This window comes from Colias eurytheme, chromosome 17, assembly GCF_061535395.1.
Source record: "Colias eurytheme isolate Ceu_HAF_F1 chromosome 17, ilColEury1 Martin Lab GWU primary, whole genome shotgun sequence".
Taxonomy (NCBI): domain Eukaryota; kingdom Metazoa; phylum Arthropoda; class Insecta; order Lepidoptera; family Pieridae; genus Colias; species Colias eurytheme.
The window spans coordinates 1467719-1490981 of record NC_142996.1 but is presented as its reverse complement, the minus strand read 5'-3'; the positions used below and the strand labels follow the sequence as shown (position 1 = coordinate 1490981).

The 23263-nt window shown below is 32.8% G+C and overlaps 3 protein-coding genes across 3 annotated transcripts; all 3 read left to right on the top strand.

The window, feature by feature from the left end:
• Window positions 1–5172: 5172 nt before the first annotated feature.
• On the top strand, window positions 5173–9809 carry LOC149900994 (UPAR/Ly6 domain-containing protein crok-like). Its single transcript, XM_090111693.1, has 3 exons — window positions 5173–5327; window positions 7224–7429; window positions 9384–9809. Exons 1-3 carry the CDS (start codon window positions 5273–5275, stop codon window positions 9519–9521), a joined length of 399 nt encoding a protein of 132 aa, XP_089967819.1. The 5' UTR covers window positions 5173–5272; the 3' UTR covers window positions 9522–9809.
• A 234-nt stretch (window positions 9810–10043) lies between these two features.
• On the top strand, window positions 10044–11853 carry LOC149900993 (UPAR/Ly6 domain-containing protein crok-like). The gene is made up of 3 exons (XM_090112043.1): window positions 10044–10148; window positions 10670–10890; window positions 11641–11853. The coding sequence occupies exons 1-3, from the start codon at window positions 10100–10102 to the stop codon at window positions 11791–11793; spliced, it is 423 nt and encodes a 140-aa protein (XP_089968169.1). The 5' UTR covers window positions 10044–10099; the 3' UTR covers window positions 11794–11853.
• Window positions 11854–13545: 1692 nt separating this feature from the next.
• mtsh (mitoshell) lies at window positions 13546–17142 on the top strand. The gene is given in 6 exon segments (XM_090111987.1): window positions 13546–13660; window positions 13731–13821; window positions 13973–15101; window positions 15103–16617; window positions 16689–16832; window positions 16909–17142. Coding segments are annotated over 6 exon segments (3228 nt in total).
• Window positions 17143–23263: the final 6121 nt, after the last annotated feature.

Sequence of the window (23263 nt, the reverse complement as noted above, 5' to 3'; positions counted from 1 at the left end):
AAACTCTTTACTGTAAGCTATATACTTTTAGCACAGTACAACTTGTATACGTAGTATATTATTATTAGTCTGTGGTACAACACTAGCATTAGGGGATGCGAATAACCCTGTGGAATAACCTCACAAAAGTGACAACATATAGGTAATTATAATAAGTATTAAAAGTACTTATAAAAACCAGAATAAGCCCTAGAAAAGTTACTGTTTAATTACGGTTTAGTTTAACAAATTACAAGTAAATTGTAAATGACACGCGATAGTTCTTTGATGTTTCCTAACGATTAAAATTTGTCTTCTAATTGAAGAATTTAAGGCTTCAGGCTTTTGATAGGCCAATCCATTCATCCTTGATTATAAAGGGACAAACAATTAATTAGTTGAATACTGTGTAGTTACGTATAAAGTCTCATCAAAATCCATCGTAGGTAGAGGTCACTTTTATATAGAAAATGTATTTAAATATAATCCAACAATAAAACAATAAGGACAAAAAATAATTGAGGATATTTTAGAAAACATCAATATTGATTTATCGGAAGAACTTTAGAAAGCTGTTCTGTAATATCAATGGTACATGTTATTGTTTGTATGTGTTACTTTTTTGTCATGTAAAAACATACAATATAACGCATTTTTGGTGGTTTCAGGATATGAAGATACTAAGATAGGTACGAAGGATGGCTGCCAGTCACAATTTGCGAGATCAGCGGATACGGTGTCGACGGTAATACAATTTACTTTAATAATGCCGTCTGAGAGCAAAAGGTCGGTGACTTCCACATGGGATTTATTACATAGGAATTTTGACATGTGACTTCCTTTGTGGTTCCTTATTGATGAGAATATTAACTTTCCGGTACTTTAAAAATCAAAACTACTCAATATTGATAGCGATGTAAGTGTCCAGGGGAATTTAGAAAAACGAGTACATCCTCCTCCTCCAAAATTATAATATTAGTTAGTGTGATATTAAGAATAAATGAAATTAATAAATAATATTAGTTAGATAGGTGAGAGGTACCTATCTTAATAGAGTCATTTGTTAAACTCAAACTGAAAATCCATTAATGAGCACGAAGCAAGGCTTCTGTAAATTGGCTAAGAATTCGATGGTATTTGGCTGTGGTATTTGGGTATTTCAGATTTAGAAAATATGGAGTATATATAATTTATTTATTTTAACGACATCTGGCGGTATGTCATCAAATTAATTTTTAACATACTTTGATATTGATTATAACGCCCTCTAGTGTGCAGTGGACTTAAATTTAACCCATGTAACGTTCATGTAACTTATAAACTCTGTAATTGTAATTATAAATGGACAACTAACTACCGATATAATAAGCACATTGCATTGGTGATAAAATTGATCAAGTGCGGTACTTTAAAAAATGTTTACTTTAGAATTAATGAAGTCTAATATACTCGCTGCCAAATTATTATTGTACAATTTAATTTCCTTACTTACATGAACTGAAGACAGACAAAAGTACTACACTGCTGAGAATAGTGTTTCGTTTAGCACTAGTATGTGTATACATTTTACGCCTGCAACTATTAAACACTTTAAGTACTGTAGATTTGCTTATTCTCTTTTAACAGGCGCAATAAATTCGTTCTTGCCAATTTTGTGATTCTCGATAATGAATGAAAATGTAATTTTCATTAAGCGACTAGTAAAGTTGGTTACAAACTGACTGAGTAAACAGAATTACCGCAGTATATAACACTCATTCATTGAATCTAGGATACAAAAGATAACTAGATTATTTCGGTTCTAACACTGGGCAGGTACCTAGAAAGAGGACAAGTGCAAAGGAAACATTAATAAAGGTTAGTGATGCGTTTAATTGAATCTATACTGTTGTTGTATTCATAGGATTTGTGAGATGTGGTTTGTTTCAAGTTGAATCGGTATGAACGGAGAGAACAATATGTCTCGAAGGACCAATTCCCAATTTCATTTCAGGTTGACTGACCCAGCCTAACAAATACATCCGTTCTTAATTGTTAGTACGTACGTGGAGAATACGTAGGTATAGGTATATGTGTCTTAATAAGACCTTTCTCGACGTTATACATATATAAACAATATAGAAGCTAGGATTCTGTATGCGTATTAATTAGGTACGAAATGCCACTTTATTTTATTTATTTATTTCTTTATGTCAGGCAGCATTGCCCATATATTGTTAGTAGTACTTAATTCTAATGTTAGTAAAACTACATATACTTATTTTTAGATTTTAGAGTTACAAGCCATTTTTTATTGATAAAATTATGTACATTATTGAGAACTTTATGTACACGAAGAGTTTTTATTAAAGATTTAGGTACCTTTGAAGACATGTGTCTTAGGTTATGGAGCTATCATTATGCAATTCACATTCACGGTACCATCTTAACAAGTTTTATTTTTACCTCAATAGCTTCCAATTGCCTGGGATTACGAGAGGCACAATACAATATGTTCCAAAGATAGAAAACACGTGATGTTTGATTGTTATTGATAACGTAAGTCTATTGTGAAACTGGAATATTTTTAAGGGATATTCCTATGTAAGATTTTGCATAAGGACATCAATATTCATATGATCTTTACGCTGATATATGTATACCTACCTCCGTTTTATACTATCGATCGATTTTTTTACATCTTCGATGTGAGATGTAAATGGTCCAGCTCTAACATCGTCATTTAAATGTCTAAATAGGTCGTTATTAGCGGGAAAATTTATATATCTATAGTTTTGCTACTTATGGACATGTTTTTTTTTAGTTGATTTTTGCAAAATTCTTCTAATATTGGCAACATAAAAGTATATGGGGATGGATGGATACTAGAGCTTATGTAGCAGAATAACGCATCAGCTGCAGAAATACTTGCATTGGCCCTTGTTTTTTCCGTGGATGTAACAATGATCAGCCGTATCACATAAATTACTTTGCTTACAAGTTACAACAACACTCAGCTTCATCTTATTTTAAAGTTAAATGGATCAGGTGGCAACCCTATCTCTAGTAACGCCTCACGGAAATGTGCACTTGACACGAGATCTAGGGAGATAGGGCAGCTGATTGCAGGAAGCTGCTCCCCTCCTGTCTCCTGTTGTACCTGATTATAGGTCATCAGTAGCAGGTATGTGCACTAGCTTGCGCAACGGATTTGTTTGTGAATTAGAGCTTAATTTTTATGATTTGAGGTATAAGTTACAGCAAATGCCGCAGCAGCCGATGGTTAATGGTTAAACTATGTTATGACGATTCAAGAGCGATCAAAGAAGTCTAATTGAATAAATAAATGTTTTAGCTTGAGATTGAGTTTGACCAGAGGCCAGTAGTAGCTCAGTGGTGCTGGTCTTCGACTTCGAAAGGTCGGAGGTTTGAAGCTAATAGAGGATGAAAACGACAAGTTGCTTTTTCAATTTATCTGCTCTATTTTTCTATTGCTTATTATTTCGAAGGGAAGGAAAAATAGGGAGATCACAGGTATATATCGTAGAATAAAACACCGTCTGCTAATTTACATTTGGTCAGGGTCGTGGATTATGGTATAATCCATCATAGGAGCACCTATATTTAGTTATTATATTATATTTTATGAAAGCAGGGCAACCCTAATTACCCATCCAGCGGTACTTTAAGTAATAATTCAATCATCTATACTAATATTATAGCTGAAGAGTTTGTTTGTTTGTAAATCTCAGGAACGGGTCCGATATGAATGATTAATAAAAGTTTCGGCATTTTACTTCGTTAGATACTTAGATAAAAAGAGCTGATACTTTGGGATCTTGGTGAAGTAGGTATCCTATACTCTTTTACACGGCTCATAAGCAGAGCGTTGAGGTAGTGCTCTACTCTCGCCTTACAGAAATCAATACATAGATTTTTTGAACTAAAAGGGTCTACCTATTTTTAAATTGTGAAAGAATATATTCTCAAACGGGATTTGAAACCGCTTCCTTCGTTATACCATATAACTGATAACATATAACTGATAAAAATTTAAAATAAAATTATAAATAAAAATAAATTTAACTGCACATTAGTTACACTCTCAAACTTTCAAGGTTAACAACACTGATTAAAGTTTTTTTTTTATCAGAACGTCCGGTGGTGGTTAGGTCTGATTAAAATGATCTGGGTTTGAGGTATAAAGTCCTCGTACCTATATTATTACGATATATCAAAATTTCAATGCCTTTAAAACCTATTTCCTCTTTACAAATTCACAAAATATGATCGTCACTCCAATATTCAAATGCCCTTTTCACAATTGCCCGAATTCAAAAATTTCATAGTGCCTCAACAAATTTGCTTATGAGCTCTCTAATAGAAATGAGCGGTAAAAGCTAGTAAATATAGATAAAAGAGTCATTAGCCTAACAGCTCATTCGAGCAGACAATAGTGGGTGGAGCTGAATTGACTTACAAACATTCATTTATAAGTTCTATTATCAATGCTTTAGCGTAAAAATAATATTTGAGAGTATTTTAACAACCCTTTAGTAATTCTTGGTAATAGAATAGAATCCTGTCAAATAAGGTTTATTAAACGACTGATCTATCACAATCAATGAGCAATGTTCATCGCACATTATATTTCAGAATTTTCAGCGGGTTTGAAGTTTGAAGTTGAACAATATTCTGGCAAAGTAGTCAAGAATAAGTAGGTAGGTACTAAACTCTATGACAACCTTCAACTGATCAATATAATCTGATCTTAAAAACTGCAGCTCATGAAATCGATAGATAGAGTTAACTAGAAATCTTTACTGATGATACATTTATACGCTTTCCTAAATCTTTTTATTTCGTGTGTGTGTGTGATCTTACAGCTAGTATAGAAATGTAAAGATATTATTTCAACAATAAGCTGAAGCCTGAACCCTGAAAAGATTAAAGAAATCTTATCCCAGGTCAATTTCCCTAAACTCTACAACACTGTCATTATGAGGTGAATTCGTAATGTCTACTGATAAATTAATATTATGATAGAAACCCAGTCCCTATCTCGCCACACCCCTGCTCCCGTGACACAAATATCTCAAACGCAGGAACCCAGCGGGACTCAAACAGGATCCAGTTTTGAAACGAAAAAATTATCGATACCACAATATATCAAGTAATTTCCTTACAGCAATTGAATAAGTGTACTCCGCGGTACATTTAGCCGTAAACGTGCCGTCGTCTAGTTTCAGTTAGTGTGGAGCTGTGAGCGGTGTTGTAGTTCGGTACAAACTGGTATCATCCTGCCGTAACCACTATGGGAGTAGCCTGGGTGTGCGTGCTCGTCGTCTTTTGTAGTATCTTCCAGCAAGGTTTGTGAATTCCGGTGATGCTTTCAATGCACTTTCTTCGACCAGTTTGTTAAAGATTGAGATGCTTTTCGATTGTGTGTAACCTTTTTCGCATTTTCCTCTTATTTAAATGATATAATATATCCATTTCATAAAAATTAGATGACAATGAATATTGATGGATTGCAATTAAGATAAAAAATAAAAAAGCAATAAATGAGATACATAGAAAAGTTGTTACTGAGAGCTTTCAAGTTCAGTGTGTAAAATTAATATTTAGTCAATACTCAATATGTTGTAACATTTTAGCACTGCTTTTAGTATTTTTTAAAAAATAATATATGAAACAATAATGCCATTGTTTATATTATCAACCAAAAATTTAGAGCATGGAATCCACTGCCATTTCCTTTTTTTAGGTTACCGAAGTCTATTCAGTCATATGTTTTCATTTGATATAAAGAAAGTAGATATATCCAAATGGCAAATATGATTACTTATCCCACATCGAAAAGTAGGCCACTCAATTTGCTAACCAAAACCATTAGAAGGTTACTCGCGAAAATATTTTTAGGTTTACGGTTCGAGTTATATTGCTTATAATGCGTATAGAAATATTTATAAAATTCGATGCCAAGAACATTCTTGTATCGATTATAAATGCGATCGATTGCACTATTTATTATGAGAGGAGAATTCGTCTTGTTGATTGATTTAATCAACTGTTATATATTCACTACATGAGCATTTCTTTCCTTATCAAAAGATCAACTATGGAGTTTCTTGCCGGTTCTTCTCCATAGATACTGCTTTCCGAATCGGTGGTAAATGTTAAAATATGTTATAACGATTCAAAAGTTGTTTTATAAGAAGTCTAATTGAATATTTGAGTTTGAGTTAATCTAAAGCTGTAATGAAAATGTTTCAGTAGATACACAATATTATACATTCACGAATAAAAATAACTTTATTACACTTACTAGCTAACTGCCCGCGGCTTCGCCCGCTTTGTCTAATACCTAATAAATTATATACTAAAACCTTCCTCTTGAATCACTCTATCTATTAAAAAAACCGCATCAAAATCCGTTGCGTAGTTTCAAAGATTTAAGCATACAAAGGGACATAGGGACAGAGAAAGCGACTTTGTTTTATACTATGTAGTGATAAAAAAAATCTTATCATGTAAAGTAAGCTTTTGATGCTTTTAAATGCGAAAGTGTAGATGGATAGATATTATTCCCGTCTGGATTATAGGGTTAATTCAAAATAGATATTGAGGAATCTATTATACGGGCTAAACATGGTACTACCTCTACAATTTGTACGTGTCACTAAAAGCACCTGTAAGACCACAAGTGTAATAAGTTTTTATGGGTGATGGTGACCAGTTAACAGCAGGTGGGCTTTGCATGTTTTGCCAAAAACACAAAACAAATACTTAAATTCTGTTTAAAAAATAAAACTTGATTCATATACACAGGTTGCTTTAAGAAAGTTGTTCTCTTTTGGGATATATATCATTTTGCTTTCATGTAGAAAGTAGTCATCATTTTAAATTGAAACTCTGATGCATGATTACAGATACCGAGATAACAAGACACAACTCCATAAAAATAATTGCAACAGTCTTAAATTTTAAAAATCAGTCTATAATGATAGTATATAAACATCTAAATATCTATTAATTTTGTTAACTTTAAACATAAATCTGATTAAGAAAAATTTATTATTTCTGAAATTTATTAGTCGTCAATGTTAGACTGCGAATGTTCGCCAATGATTTCTTTTACTACATACACTTCAAACACTATTTTTGACACCATTTACTTCTATAATTATTTCCATACATTTTGATGCCATAATACTCAAATTATCTCTATTAGACCTAACTACAAGCCCTTTAATCTCCTCCAGGTTTAGCCATCACATGCTACCAATGTAACAGTCACAACGACTCCCGGTGCTTAATGGAGAAGCTCCCAGACTCCCTGCGGCAGCCCTGCGGGCCCAAGGACACGATGTGCAGGAAGATCTCCCAAGTGGTCGAGTTTGAGATGAACGGCATGCCGCCAGACAGCCGTGTGATTAGAGGCTGTGGATGGGATGAGACTAGTTATAAGGTAATTTTTGCTATTTCAATTACATGAATTATGTTTTGAAGATACTCAGGTTAAAGTTGCAGAGCGAAAGAGGCTGATGAAGGTGTCATTTATATATTATGTAAAGTTTTAAGCTATTGCATAGCTTCTATCGCGGGCCTTAAGCGCGGGGATCGAATCGAGAAATTCCGTAACGAAAAAACGAAAAAAACTCCGACGGGCACGGAGGTGTGGCTTGAAGGCATGCTATGCAATAGTTTACCGCGGCAGTCCCCGAGTGCCACACGTCTTTTTGCACGCCTCATAAGCGAAGCGTTGAGGTGGGTACTACTGTCACTTCGCGCAAAACATCTGATTTTTCAAACTTAACATGTCTTTATGTATCATACATTGCACTTGTAAGATAATACATACACACACATATTAAGAAAAAACACTATTTTTAACGTTCATGATATTTTTGATGTCATTTTTGTTATTTAAACTAGTTAAAAAACAGTTTAAAAAAGTTCTGTCTTGGACGTCCGTGTGTCTGTATGTGCGGATCCTTTTTCTTGTTAACACGATAGCGACCGAAATACTTTACTAATCGAGTCTTTTTTTTTCTCTTACGCTTGAGTATGCTCAGGAATAGAACCCTTTCATTTTTCAGGGTCTGATTCGATGTGGTTTAATTGTTATTAAATAAACAAAAATAATAATTAATAAATATATATTAAAAAAAAATATGAGGCGTGCACTTTTGGATTTTCCAAATTATTTTAGTTTTATTATCGATAGACATACATGTATATGTCTATGTTATATGATCTAACATTTCGAACTTCTGGTAGATGAGTTTGCGTAGCAGTATACAAGAGGCAGAATAGCTTTTGATTGAATTTGCTCTTGTAGAGTATGGTTACTCTACAAGTTGTACCGGTTGGTCAGTAAGTTGCTTTGAAGTTGCTATTAGAAAGGAAATAATGGGTACTTTGACTATGTAGTAATAATTTTCCTTCACTTAAGAGAATCTTCCCAAGAGCATGCAGGATTTTGAATGCTCCAGATATTTCTTTTTTTACGATGCAACAAATCTTGTTCTCTCAAACAAGAAACTACAAGGGTCTACGTCTGTTACTACTGCAATGGTCTAGCTAACTTATAACTAGAAATCCTAGTCTTATCTAGCTTTTAAGAGGCTAATACACATATATTTGTTATTAGAATCTAATAATAAAAAGGAAAATCAGACCACTAAGTACTAACCCTAACCTTTGTGGTTGCGATTTAAATATTATCATTTCAACCTTCTGTAGACTTGGAGAGTTGGTTATGTGGTTCCCAATACGACTAAAGATATTGTGGTTCATGTGTTCGAATTTATTAAGAGACAATGATTATTATTCGCTAATTGAGATGTGGAAGTGTTCAATATTTCATAATAAAAAATTCGATCTTATCTTTATTTAAATAATAAAGCAGAATGTAGGACTTTTAGGAGAGATCTAGTTTTAATATTTGTGTATTATTTTTCCGCCTTGTATGTACGTCGCAATAAATTGATGTTATGTTGCATAGGCGAAGAGCTAGTGCACATTGGTAGAGTTACAAACTAAAAATGTTATTTAATCAATGAAAGCTGGTTTGGTTGAATTAAACCTGATGTGTTTTTTGTCTCCAAAATAATCTTGCATATGTTTTTTAATTAGTTAAAATTTCTTTCTTTGCTCGCATTCTAAACTGCCATTAAAGAGAATGAGGTTCCTAATGTGATGGTATTTTTTAATCAAGACAAATAATAATTGAAAGTCATTGATTAGTTCGGTTTTTAACAATTGCAATAACGGTACAGAGATAAAATAACTGTTCTGCAAATTAATCACTATACAATGAATTTGATTCGGGTTATTCACTAAGACGAAACTAGACTTGAATATATAGGTACATCAAAAGAACTCATCAATAAGCTTAATTAATCGACCTAACATTTCAGGGTCGTTGCTACCAGCGCTCAGGCTTCGGCGGCAGGCAGGTGGTATGTTCGTGCCTCGAAGACGGCTGCAACTCGGCCTCCGTACCAGTCGGGGCCACCGCCCTCATGCTCCTCACATTTACTATCTTACGGTTCTAACATGCAAAACCGTAAAAAACACATATCAACCAATAGAACGCAAATTACTTCCAAACGTAACACAAATCAAAGATAGGTCTAGATGTACAAAACTGTGTTCAAAGATTTATATGTTTATGTTAATACAAACTTGTAAATAGATGTTAGTTACTGACTTACTAGCAACCTCGTGGTAATGTGTTCGCTTAACGAGTAGGTGTTATGTTATGTGCAATATCCACTACAGTTGTAAATGTATAGCTTATTGTTGTGTTTGTATGAGAGTATTTATTAAAAAATGTTTCTTGACACTGCCTTTTATTTTTATGAATACTTGTTATTGTACTAATAAGAATATACCGTCGTAACAGCTGACATCAATATACCCTTGGCGAGCAATTTTCTACTTAACAATTGCCTCACCTTTTAGTCTACCTCATCTAACCCGTTACAAATCACATAACAATCTAAATTGGTGCATCCGTCTGTAGCAATGAGCCGCTTCCTCCTTACGATGAGTCGATGACGCTAAGTGGTAAGATTTAGCACAAGCTACCATTTCTACCCCACACTTGGGGTGCGGTACATCAGCAAGTGACATGAAGAACGGAGTCGGAGCTATCGTCCTTTTCGGACTTTTTCAATATGGTACGTGACTTTTAAATATTTGATTGAATAAAATAAATTTCACTGAATTATTTAATGAATATTCAATCTTGTTTTTAGCTTTTTTATTAGATTTTTGCGAGAATTTTTTGTAGTTATGACGTCACGGTAAAAACAAGTTACATAAAAGAGATTAAGAAATATCGATCGTATTATATTTCTGTTACAATAATTTAAATATACTACACAACCTTTACAATTTTCCACGATTGACATTTTGTCACCACGATTAACTATTTCCTATTTTATTTAAACAGGAACGTATTATTAGAAAGTAGAAAACGTATTTCTTGAAGTGATTTATTTTTTTTACGTTTTTATTAAAAATATCTAATAATATTAATTAGTAGATTAGCAAGGCATCCACATCGAAAAAAAATATTTTTCCGGATATGCCGGCTCTGAACATGTATTTCAATCAATTGAATTTCCACGCAGTCCTTTAATCTCGAAACCTTTTTAATCGAAATCATTCACTATTCATATCATACCAAATCTTCCAGGGTTAGCAATAGTATGCTATGAATGCAACAGTGCTCTCAACTCCATGTGCTCTGCCGCCGTACTCCCAGATAGCCTGAAGAGGAACTGCTCGGACCTGGACAGGGGCGTCACCCACACGCTCTGCAGGAAGATCGTGCAGCATGTGGAACATGAGATTAATGGTCAGATGCCCATGAGTAGGATCATCAGGAGCTGCGGGTGGGACGAATCGCGGTATAAGGTAAATGTACCGAATTGGTCCCCTACCAACTGTTATTTATATTTTTTACTAGCGGTCCGCCCCGGCTTCGCCCGTGGTACATATTTCGCAATAAAAGGTAGCCTATGTTCTTTCTCAGGGTCTAAAGATTGTCTGTGCCAAATTTCATCAAAATCGTCCAGTAGTTTATGCGTGAAAACCATACATACATACATACACACATATACATAATTACAAACCTTTCCTCTTTATAATATTAGTATAGACTAGTATAGATTAAAATATGTACCTGTACGTTATAAATTATTGTTGTTTCAAAATCATAACGGTCGGTTAAGAATTCTGAGCAATAGAAACTAACATTTTTGTGAATATTTTTTTAAGATTGTAGGTAAGAAGTCAGATTAAAAAGTTGAACAGAAAGTTTCTAGTTCGATTCGCCGTGCAGATAAATCAAAATCTAAAGTATCAATCTTATAGTCAAGAATGTTCTAATCGCATACTTAAACTATTTACGTGGAACTACACTACGTAAACAGTCGATCAGCAAAACAAAACAGATACAGAGATTACAGGATTTATTAGACCTATATTACCAACCTGAGATATTACAGACTTAGGCATAGGCTTAGGCTTTCCACATCTAAAGCCTAAAATGTAACTCAAAAACTGTGCATGTAACTATGTTGTGGAAAGAAATAAATGATTGAAAAAAAAATATCTATCATCTACACCACTAGCAAATTTGGTCTTCACTGTTTTCTTTCACAGAATACCTGCTACCATCGAGCTGGTTATGGTGGTCGCCAGGAGGTATGCTCCTGCAGCAAGGATCTCTGCAACGGCTCAGCGCAAATAAGCTCAATACATGGACTAATTTCCACTGTAGTGTTCATTTTTATCAGCAAATTTGTGATGTTTTAGATTGATTTGTGTCCGATTTTATGAGATTGTATGTTAGAGATTGAAAGATTTTAACGGATTTAAAACGAGATTAATACAAAATTATCTCATATATGACAATAAGTTAGTATTCTTCTCACGCTCTATAAACGTCGAGATTATAAGTAACTAGGTTTTAAATCCGTATAAAAGTTTTGTTTTCTATATTTTCAAATTGTTATGTCCCAACGTCCAGCTTGCGTTAGTATTGTAAGCAGAAGGAAGGAAAAGAAGAAAAGAAAAAATGTACTGGCTCTATGAGAATTTATCACTCATTAATGCCCTAATGCTGCTCGTTGATTTAAGATTTACATAGATCATATTGTAGGTGCTTAATTAGGAAATAAATATACAGTATATTAGATCAATTACATTTTCTTTTACTTTAACCATTATATCAGAATTAATAAAGAGAAGAGGGGATCAAATCAATTTTCTTATGACGTAAATTAAGTTCATCACCTTGCTGATCTTGAAGAGAGTTATAAAATCAATATTGTCTTGTTCTCTATTGTATTTTGTATGCTTCATAAAAATACATAATTGTTTTTTTTTTCAATGAGTCATTTAATTATTTGCGTAGGTAGGTACTTCATCAATTGACTTTAATAAAACAGCTCCATTTACTGGTAGACTCGAGTATATTTTTATCTTATGAATTTATAAAGCAGAAGATGATAATTTTTTATTTATTACCTACATAGAAGTATTTGAAATCTCATTTAGCTGGGCGAATATAAAAATAAATAGCATTTACAAAAGATTAACGAAAAAAATATACAATAAATAATTTATCAGAATATATTTTATACTAGCTTTCCGCCCGCGGCTTCGCCCGCGTTTTTAAAGAAAAACCCGTTCCCGTAGGATTTCCGGGATAAAACCTATCCTATGTCCTTTCTCGGGTATCAAAATATGTCTATACCAAATTTCATGCAATTTGGTTCAGTAGTTCAGGCGTGATTGAGTAACAGACAGACAGACAGAGTTACTTTCGCATTTATAATATTAGTATGGATTGTATTAATTCTCCATAGAGGTATTAATGGGAAGATGGAATAGTTCACAATAGCTTCAGATAAAAAGTAAAAAACCACGTCAAGAAACAAATGAACAGAATCATATGGTAGGTTTCAAATATTTGGCAAGTCACATATTGCTCATTGCACAACGGAGAAAGAAAAACGATCATGAAAATCACTTTCTAAATAAAGAAATATATTATAAAATAAGAAATATAGAAAAGTGTCCCTTACAAATCCAAACGGTGTACAAATTTATCATATATTTTTAAGATTAACGTTTTTAAAAGACCGTAACGCTTTGACAGGTAGAGTTTCCGTTGAATTGGCAATTTATAGTTTTTCAGAATGTACTGATAACCTCTAGAACTCTTGGCGAGACTGAAAAAATTCTAAATAAGGTAAGGTTGGGAATTAATTTTTCGTTTTACGTCATCATAATTGTAGAGTTGTATAAGCGCATCCAAATGATGTTTCACAGTTAAATGCAAAGTAGTTTAGGGCCGCCTAATAAGGTCTGTTAAGAGTAAAATAAATTGCATAAACATATTTATCACATTTTGAAAGTAAGCCACCATCTAGATTTCTAAAAATTTCATGTCATGACATCCCATGTTGGTCTGTGTAATCGCAATATGGGCAAGTCTACAAAAGCTCAATTCTTGTACAATTTAGTTTTTATAAATTATGGTTTTCTAGTATTGCGAGCCAAATGCAAGAATATGGTGGTGACAAAACAAATGACCATCGCGAAGCCGCAGACGGGAGAGAAAGAAGTCAAGACAACTTTCATGGAAAACAGTACGCCGTGATACAGAAGAGCTATGGTATTATTTATCGAATTAATATTGTTTTTATTAAATAGTTTCCTACTATTTGTTTCTAAATTATTTTCAGGTTCAAAAGAAGCTGAGCAAGGTAAAGCAACGTATGGGCGAGTAACTTCTGGCATTTACGAATCGTCGACTCAGCAATATCAAAGCGCACGGTATATTGTTTTGAATGTCTCATATTTTTTTCAGTATACAAATAATATCCATATGATTCTGGTACACAGAGATAAATTAATAGTTAATGTTTTATGAAAGTATCTGTTCCGTAAATAATAAACATAAATCAAAAATTGAACATTGTTACAGGTATAATAACTCTTCCGTGCCTACATTTAGCTCCCCACCCAATTCTCCGTTAGTGGGCGTGGTTTTTAGCCCCTCATCTCCAAACTACAGCCGATCAACAATGACAGATCATCTCAACGCAGACAGACGATCGCAAAGTTCATGGTCCATCTCTAATCAAGAACCTATCGGTACTGGTGCTAAAAAGAAAATAGTAAAGAGTCACGAAAAGCGAAATGCTTATAGCGCCGATCCAAGATACCATGAGAGATATAAAGACTCCAGTACTGAAACTGAACCTAGCAGGAAACAAGATCGAAATCTGAGAGCTGATTCAACAACAAGCCTAGATTTCTTTGCCGAAGGTGAGAGGATGGTATCAGAACTTTGTAACATAGCTGATACAAAAAATGAAAAGATAACACAAAAGACAAACCAACCTGATGACGATAAGAATAAATCGGCTGGTTCTTCGGAAGTTCTGCTGACAGCTTTAGACAAAATTATTATTCACGACCAAATACCTAACCAAATCGTGCAACTAGCGATCGAAGCTTGTACTGATGCTGAAAATATAGCTATTGCTCATCATAATCGACCTTGCTTTAAAAATATCCATTCGATTTGTGCAAAAACTCGCTCGAATGTGCAAAAGCCGGACAGTGCAGTAGCAAACTTACATTCTCAAGGCATTCCCTGGGTAATTAAAAACTTTATATTTTCATTCGTTAGAATATTGGATGGATGGAAGGGGGTCAAAGAATTGCTAAGTGAAAAGCACGATACATTCTCTAGAATTGAAAACAAATATTACAGTCCTAATATTAGAGAATGCTTTGTACAGTGGCAGGCTATTACTAAAGAAATGTTGACGCATATTTATAAAACGTTTAAATGCCTTGATCATGGATTTACTATGGAGCAAAAAAGCTTCACACACAACTATTACGCTACAAATTCTGCAGCTCCGCGGCACCAGAATCAAAGTAAGTTTCAGCCAATAAAAACACACGTGGGTACACCTCGACCAATCAATACTTCTCCACAGCCATACAATGCAGTACAACCACCTTGGATGCAGAATCAAAGCCAAGCGCCAGTTCAGAGCTTCAATGAAAGTCCATGGCCAACTAGACCTAACGTCAGCTATAAAAAAATTTCCTGTTGTACCACCACCGAACGCACAAAACTTTTATCCATTAAATGATCAAGCTGATATTGATTATCAAAAGGTGCAGTATAAATGCGATCCGTACAATGTGAGAGAAGCTAAGCCTCGTCAATCGTGGACTATAACAAACGTACATGACTTTAGATCACTCGAGAATATGTGTCATGCAGATCAAAGGGAACTGTACAACCAGCTCAGACATAAAATGGACGCTGAGCTTGGTAAAGCTCCAGGACAACCTATCTACGGTACATTACCATGTGATATGATGCAAAGAAGAGAAATGGAATTAAAAGCAAAAATGATCCCGTTGAGTCATGTAGAGAAAACTTTAATACCCAGTATGGCTACAGCAGCTGAAATTAAGAATTACGTTCAAAAAAATAATAGCTGCGGTGATACAAAGGATGACGCGGATTTTTTTGCGGCGTGGGGTCAGATGGTACAAAAAGAATCTAACGACTTTTTAACTCATCACACTCACAACATTCAAATTCCATCAAATGTTGTGACGCTCCCAAGTAATATTTCTGGCCCCGTACAATTTATTGATACTGAAAACGATGAGTTCCATGAGATGTCAAAAGTTTATATGAAACCTGGAAGCTACAAAGTGCCAATAAAACCGGCAGATCCTTTATTTCCATTCATACAAAACAATTCTCAAGATGTTATATATGAAAATATAATCGACGACGTGAATTCTGTAAAACATAAAAGCCAATTCTCGCCTGTTACATTGGCACCTCAACCAAAATATAATTTAGAATCTTGGCCTTGCTTAATGTCACGGCGTACTGAAGATTTATTAAATGAAGAACAGAAAATACGAAATATTATCCCTTCCTTAGAAATGAGAGGTATCGATTGTCTAGATATTTTAAATTCAATGACTTCTGACCGAGCCTGGGAAGCAGCAAAACAATCTGCTCCAAAATTAATGGATTTCCTGCACGACGGGTGTAAATCAGATACAGCACGTTTATATGACGCATTAGGTTTGTGTACAATCGATGAATATTCTAATGAGACCAAACAGATGCAATCTCATTTAGAAAGAAACTATGCTTGGCCTTCTAACTCGTCAGCAAATCAGTACACGAAAGCGCAAACGTCTTTATGGGAACACAATACTGTAAAACAGGAATATAGTCATAACCAAAGTATTTTTAATGAAGACGTCTCAAAATTTTCTGATATCGAACAAAAAGCAATTGAAATAATGGAAGAAAGTTTAGAACAAATTGAAAGCAAACCTGATGATACTAAGGAAGTAAAATGTCCCAACTTTGATCAATCAGGGAATCATATTAGAGATGACAACCAGAAAAGAAATTGTACAAAATCGAAGGTAGCTATCTCCGGCATGTGGTATCATCCAAAAAAGAAGAAACCGTTGGCAGCTCCCACTGTTAAAAAGTTTGAAATAATATTGAACAAATTATCAGCAATGAATGAAGCTACGTTTATCCAACATGACATGGATATAAAAACGGTAAAGTACAAGACACAATGAGGCTGTTTCATAATAAAAAAATAGTTATTAATAATATATTATTATTTCAGGCCCCCAGGTTTTACGAAGTGGTGAAATATCCTATGTGCTTGCATGACATATTGACGAAACTTAAACATTCATCATATACAGAAATAGATCAAGTTATACAAGATTTTAGACGGATTTTCAATAATGTTAAGTTATACTTGAAAGTAAAAACTTCCTTCATATTAATTATTTTATTTCTAACATTAAAATATAATACTAATCATTATGAAATACTTCTAGAGCTATCCGGATACCACGATGAAGAAAAATGTAAGTAAGGTTGCAATTGAATTTGAAAAACTGTTGAATGAGGAATTTCCTATTAAAATGGATACGAAAAAATATTTGGAGACTGAAACGAATATACCGGATAACAACAAGAAATCCGAAAAAGCAAATGACTTGAAAAGTAATTTGGATGATAAAAATAAAAACACAATCATTAAACAAAATGAAGACGAAAAGAAAAAGTAAATACTAAATAGAGACAACCGTTTAATTTCTCCGTGTTACTTTTGGTTTTAAATTGATTCAAAGCATAGGTATTGGGTAATTCCGGTAATTTTGGAAAGTATTTTTAGTTTTATTTCTATATGTTTATTACATTAATATTACACAGCTAAGCTTGTAAATTTGTAAAGATAAATACAATTATTATACAATATACAAATCTAATTAATAATTGTCTAAGAAATATCTAGTCAAAATAATTATTTTATGTAAATGTCAGTGTTGTTATCAGAACTATAGTAATACATAGGATATACCGTAACGATTAAGTGCTTGCCAATATTTTTTGAAAGGACCTTATTATCTCCTCGAAAAGAGGAACCTAGATTTCATTTCTCTAATTGTTCTTGTCTTCTTTTCTTTCATCATTAGATTTTAATTTCGTTTTATACTTATTATACTCATTGTTGTATTTCATTTATTATTCGTTCACATCGTTAGACTAGTTGATTTCAACAGGAAAATCAAATTTATGTTTCCTTTCAACATTCGAGTTTTTTGCTTTATGGTTCATTTGTTCGAAAATAAAACATCTTCTCTGCAAACCGACAAATATTTTTATATGTTTATCTGTGATGTATATTTAGGTAAAAGTTGGACTTAAATCACAACGTACGCTTAATAAGTTTTATGTTTAACGTAATTGTAAATAAAAAGATAATAGATAAAAAAATAGCTTATTTTCTTGGCTTCTCATAAGGTCGCCTCGGGTGCAATAGATTATAAATAAATAAAAACACCCTAAGATGGAATTTAATTTAATTATCTATGAAGCTTTTGTTAAATGCATAAAAAGTCTTTCCTTAGCCTTTACCGTGTCAAAAAAAAACAGTTTTCTTGCAATGATTTTTTATGTTTGCTGTGTTCGTTGGTATTCATTATTTTTTTAATAGTTTTTGATTGAATTTTACCTGCCATAGAAGATAAGTGAATTCTCATTGACGTCAGTTTTGGTGTTGTTTCGTTTGTACTCATTGTTGGAGCGTTTAGGTTGAACAAAATTTAAAAATTGTGTATAATGGCGTCCACTTGAGCTAATTTTAAGTATTCATTAAGTCATGATTTTATTATTTAACTTATTTATCTAAAATTATGGCAAGGAACTCGTACGATAATAAATGAGTGTTTCATATTTGGCGTTTTATTACTGTAAAAACTCACAACAAACTTTAATTATGCCAATGTCCTAGAAGCAAAAAGATCATCGTCATGGGCTATCGTAGTGCTTTTTGACCTAAACCCTAATGGCCTTTATCTCTGTCGCATTATGGGCTGATGTTAATAAAACACATTCAACCAAAATTTTCAAACACAGTGCCTCTGTGACTGTGTCTCTACCACAGTGTCCGTGACACTGCATGTAGGTGATATGTATCGTGAATCGTGATGATAATGTTCCAAATGTAGCCTGTACATCGTGTGTTTTATTAACGGTTCATGTATCACAGCAATAAGTGAAGTAAACACTAAAAAGTACAACAAGAAGACCCTGTATAAACTTAATTATAATTTTTACAGATGGACACAAGGCACGCCTATTCCTTTTCGAATAAGTACAACAACTTTATTGTAAACTGTAAACATTCTTGCCCTGATAGTAAATTTATGAGAGCAATTTAAACCGTAAAAATGTGACGAATTGATTTCATCATTTAAACAATAACCGCTATCACTTCCTGAATTATTATAAATACGCAATAAATAAGTTTTCCAAATACCTATGTGAATTCATAAAATTTGAACAAAAAAACTTTTCCTATCAACTTTCGAACTATAAAAAATTAAAAACAGATAAATTATTGTTTTATCTTTTCCGTGGAACACGTTCATAAATAGGTCTTTTTTTAATTGCATCTAATTATAGATATTATATCACATTTTTTGTGATTATGATATAGATATATTCATTATCTGTGGAGCCTAGCCTACTAACCGTCATTTTTAACGAACATTATCTACTGGAGATGAATCTTGAGATGTGAGCTGACACAGATCTAGTATGAGATGATGAATTTTTAAGTCTATAAACATAAACCATTCATAATTTTAGAGTAACTCTACATGTAAAGTAAAAGTCGACAATACATGTTTATTGTTTATCTTATATTATCGCACTTTATCGCATATATTTTTATGGTTGCCTGGAAGAGATTGCTTTTAAGCAATAAGGCCGCCTATTGTACACTTTCCAATTTTATGTATTCATTTATTTTAAACTCCTGATAAATGTACAATGAAGTATCATAATTAAATAAAAATAAATAATTTTTTTATGCAGATGAAAAAAAACTAGTAACTAACTCATTCATGTGAAAAAGATTCTATTAAGAACATATTAGTGATATTAGATAGTAATTAGAACTACTCTTATTTTATTTTTGTATGTTACTCTATTTACTTCAATTATCTACAAAGTACTTCCAGCAAAAATTATAAATGACTGCCAACTTAGTCTTAGCGGTTTTAGGAAAAATAAAACCGGCCAAGTGCGAGTCGGGCTCGCGCACAAAGGGTTCCGTAGCAGCAAATATAATAAATTACAGTTAAATCAACCTATCTCAAAAACTATAAGAGATACTTTGATCAAACCAAAAATCGTTGAAAGAGTTAATTAGCATGCATCACCTCTATTTTTTTTAGAATTTTATACCCCGTAGTTATAAAAATAGAGGGGGGGGGACATACTTTTTACGACTTTGAGAGCTGATATCTCAAAAACCGTTCACTTTAAGAAAAATGTTTTTTAGAAAACTTTATATCATTTTAAAAGACCTTTCCATTGATACCCCACACGGGTATGTACATCGAAAAAAAAAATTTCATCCCTCAGTTACATGTATGGGGGGCCCCACCCCCAATTCTTTTTTTTACTATTTAGTGTCATATTTTTGTAGCGGTTCATACAACACATATTCCCATCAAATATCATCACTGTAGTACTTATAGTTTCCGAGTAAATCGGCTGTGACAGACGGACAGACGGACAGACGGACAGACGGACATGACGAAACTATAAGGGTTCCGTTTTTGCCATTTTGGCTACGGAACCCTAAAAAGTAGGGTACAAAGTATACTAGGGTAAAACTGTTACACAATGAATCATCAACAAAATACTCTAAATGTAACCATAGACATGGCAAATTGCGAACCTAACGAAATTTCACCTTATAATGAATCGCGGTACTGCTTCGCAGTTCAGCAGATCAATTTTAGGTGAAAGTTAAATTGAGAGAAATGGAATGGACGTTTTATAAAGTTAATTTTGAACCGACCGCGAACGGACGAGGTTTGACATCTTACGAGATCCTAAATTAAATTTCGCAATATTGTAACCGTTGTATTTAAAATATTATAAAAATTTGTGAAAAAACAATGAATACGGTGAATAAAATATGTTTTGTGTGTGTTAAAACTTAAAAGATGTGGATAAAAAATAATTAATTTATTAGTAATTGAATAGTGATAAAAAAGAGTGGATAATGCTACATTCAGTGATGAGTGCAGTTACCATCGTACTAAATAATTATAAAATAATGTAACTATTGGAGAGCATGAAAGAAATGGTAAGTACTAAGTACCTTAATAATAAAGCAATATTATAAATCTATTTGAGTTTTGCCAATTGAAATTTGAGAAAAAGATAGATTTTAAAGGAAATTAATAAATAAAAAATAAAAAATAAAGTTTATTCAGAAACACAAACACAAGGAATATACAGGGCTAATTTTATAATATGATAGCTGTTGAAATATAGCATAAAGAAGATAAAATTGCTCAAAATTATTACTTTTGGATAAAAGGTGTTTTCAAAATCTACCTATATAATATGTACATATAACTATTATATTTTACCGAGAAATCAAGACATCGAAATACCGGTTAAATAGTAACTTCGGAAGTAATTGCAAAGTTTATATTTATTTTTTCATATATTCATAAAATTATTACGTAACAAAGAAAGTAGGTACTTCAATATTCTTGAATTTATATTTTTGGTTTTATGGCATTCAAATGCTTTTATAAATATAAATTTATAAAGAATAGAAAAACTTCAATATTTTTGTTAAAATTATGAGTTCATGATTTCGATCTCTACCGGCTGACAAGAGAAACTTGAGCAATAAAGGTTCAAATATACATATACAAGTAGGTACAACTTGTATGGTATTCCATTGTATATAGAGTACAATAAACTCAATGCCTTGGTGTATAAAAATTTCTAATACACGTGCGAATCTGTTTTTAATATTATTTTCCTAAAGAAATTATAGGTTGTGTATGAGACATAATGTAAATAATTAGAGTAGTTGATGAAATAGAATTTTAAAGAGCAAAGTACGATCAAAGAAATTATTTTAAAAACAAGGAATTCAATTTTACAAAAGTTTTAATGAAAATTCAACGGTGCATTCGAAGAGCGAGAGGCGGTTGATAATTCATATTTTGGTATTAATTTATAGATACAAAAAAGACTGTGCATTTATCATTCTGAATCCGATGTTTCAAAAATTCTCGTAAAAGTATGGAATGTAACATGTTTTTTTTTTGTTTCTCTATGTATTTGTCCTAAGCTTTGTAACGCCTGAACTGAGTAATGACACTTTATCTACCTAGTTGATATATACAATATAAGTTTGCAGAGCCACATAAAAATGTCGTTTTATCTGATACTAGCTGTGCCGCGCGGTTTCACTCGCGTGGCTCCGCTCCTGTTGGTCTTAGGGTGATGATATATTTATAGCCTTCCTCGATAAATGGGCTATCTAACACCGAAAGAATTTTTCAAATAGTACCAGTAGTTCCCGAGATTAGCGCGTTCAAATAAACAAACAAACAAACTCTTCAGCTTTATAATATTAGTATAGATAGATAACGTAGACGAAGTCAGGATCATAAGCTAGTAGTATAAAACAATTGTAGAGGCTCTGCATAACAACAAATAAACGCGGCAAAATGTGCTCTTTCATGTTTATCTCGCAAATTAAACACTAAAAACTTATTGATAGTAATGCACGATTTGATTCTTGTTAATTTGCCTGATATCAATAGATAAGGTGAAGATACTTCTATATATAACTATTGAGATCATCTTTTTTTAATAGACAATGGATCAAGTCTTCACTGTTGGATACTGTTATTAATCGTTTCTGAAGAAATTGTAGGATTTAAACTTGTACAGAAATATAAAATAGAGGTAGGTACCTACGTACAACAAGCCAGAAACTTAAAACACAGATTAGATACTAGCTTAAACTCAAAAACTTTGCATTTCATAAAAAAGAAGAACATGGTAAGAAATATTATAAAAAAATGGATTCAATACATAGCTTTGTTTGTTGGTTTATGTGCGAAACGCGCAGTTTTCAGCTAGAAGCCGATTGGGCCAAATAAAGTATAAAAGCATTAGGAACCATATATCTAAATAAGTTCCTCCCTAAAATCCTTCATTCCTCAATTTCTGATCAGGATCTAGATTCTATTCTATAAATCCTAATTCCTATTTTAAAACAAAATATATATTATATTTTCATATATTACTAATATTAATTACAATTAACTAGTAGGTAACCACTTGTTTAATATTGTCAAGTGCCAGTAGCTAGAAATATTTATGATGTAGGTATTATAGATAGGTGCTTCTAACCCTAGAATGGTAATTGCAATTTATATTTCCTATGACAATTTTAACTTACTGACCGCACAATTTATCGCTTGAGTTGTTTTACACAGCTGTGGTATTAGCTACCAATTCACTTTTTTCGTTCACGTATTAGATCAATACAATTGCTTTGATACCTACCTGCTTCTAGAACTAACACCGATATAACTCGAGAACTATTGAAACCATAAGAACCTTTCGTTTGGGAAATTTGTCTTCACTCTGAAGAGTATAAAAAAACTATATTAAGGAAACTTCATGAGGTGGTACAAAGATTGACTGCTTACTAATACTACTAGTAATTAGTGTGTAGTATTATATTATTATCTGTGCTAATATACACAGTTCTGTCACAGACATGATACATACAATCTGACGAAATGAATTCTTACGAATTACGACTTCGATGAAATATGAATCGATTGA

Coding starts and splice junctions, on each gene's coding strand:
- LOC149900994 (XM_090111693.1), top strand. CDS start 5,273: ATGGGAGTAGCCTGGGTGTGCGTGCTCGTCGTCTTTTGTAGTATCTTC. Junction 5,328..7,223: donor TTGTAGTATCTTCCAGCAAG/GTTTGTGAATTC, acceptor AATCTCCTCCAG/GTTTAGCCATCACATGCTAC. Junction 7,430..9,383: donor GGGATGAGACTAGTTATAAG/GTAATTTTTGCT, acceptor CTAACATTTCAG/GGTCGTTGCTACCAGCGCTC.
- LOC149900993 (XM_090112043.1), top strand. CDS start 10,100: ATGAAGAACGGAGTCGGAGCTATCGTCCTTTTCGGACTTTTTCAATAT. Junction 10,149..10,669: donor TTTCGGACTTTTTCAATATG/GTACGTGACTTT, acceptor CAAATCTTCCAG/GGTTAGCAATAGTATGCTAT. Junction 10,891..11,640: donor GGGACGAATCGCGGTATAAG/GTAAATGTACCG, acceptor TTTCTTTCACAG/AATACCTGCTACCATCGAGC.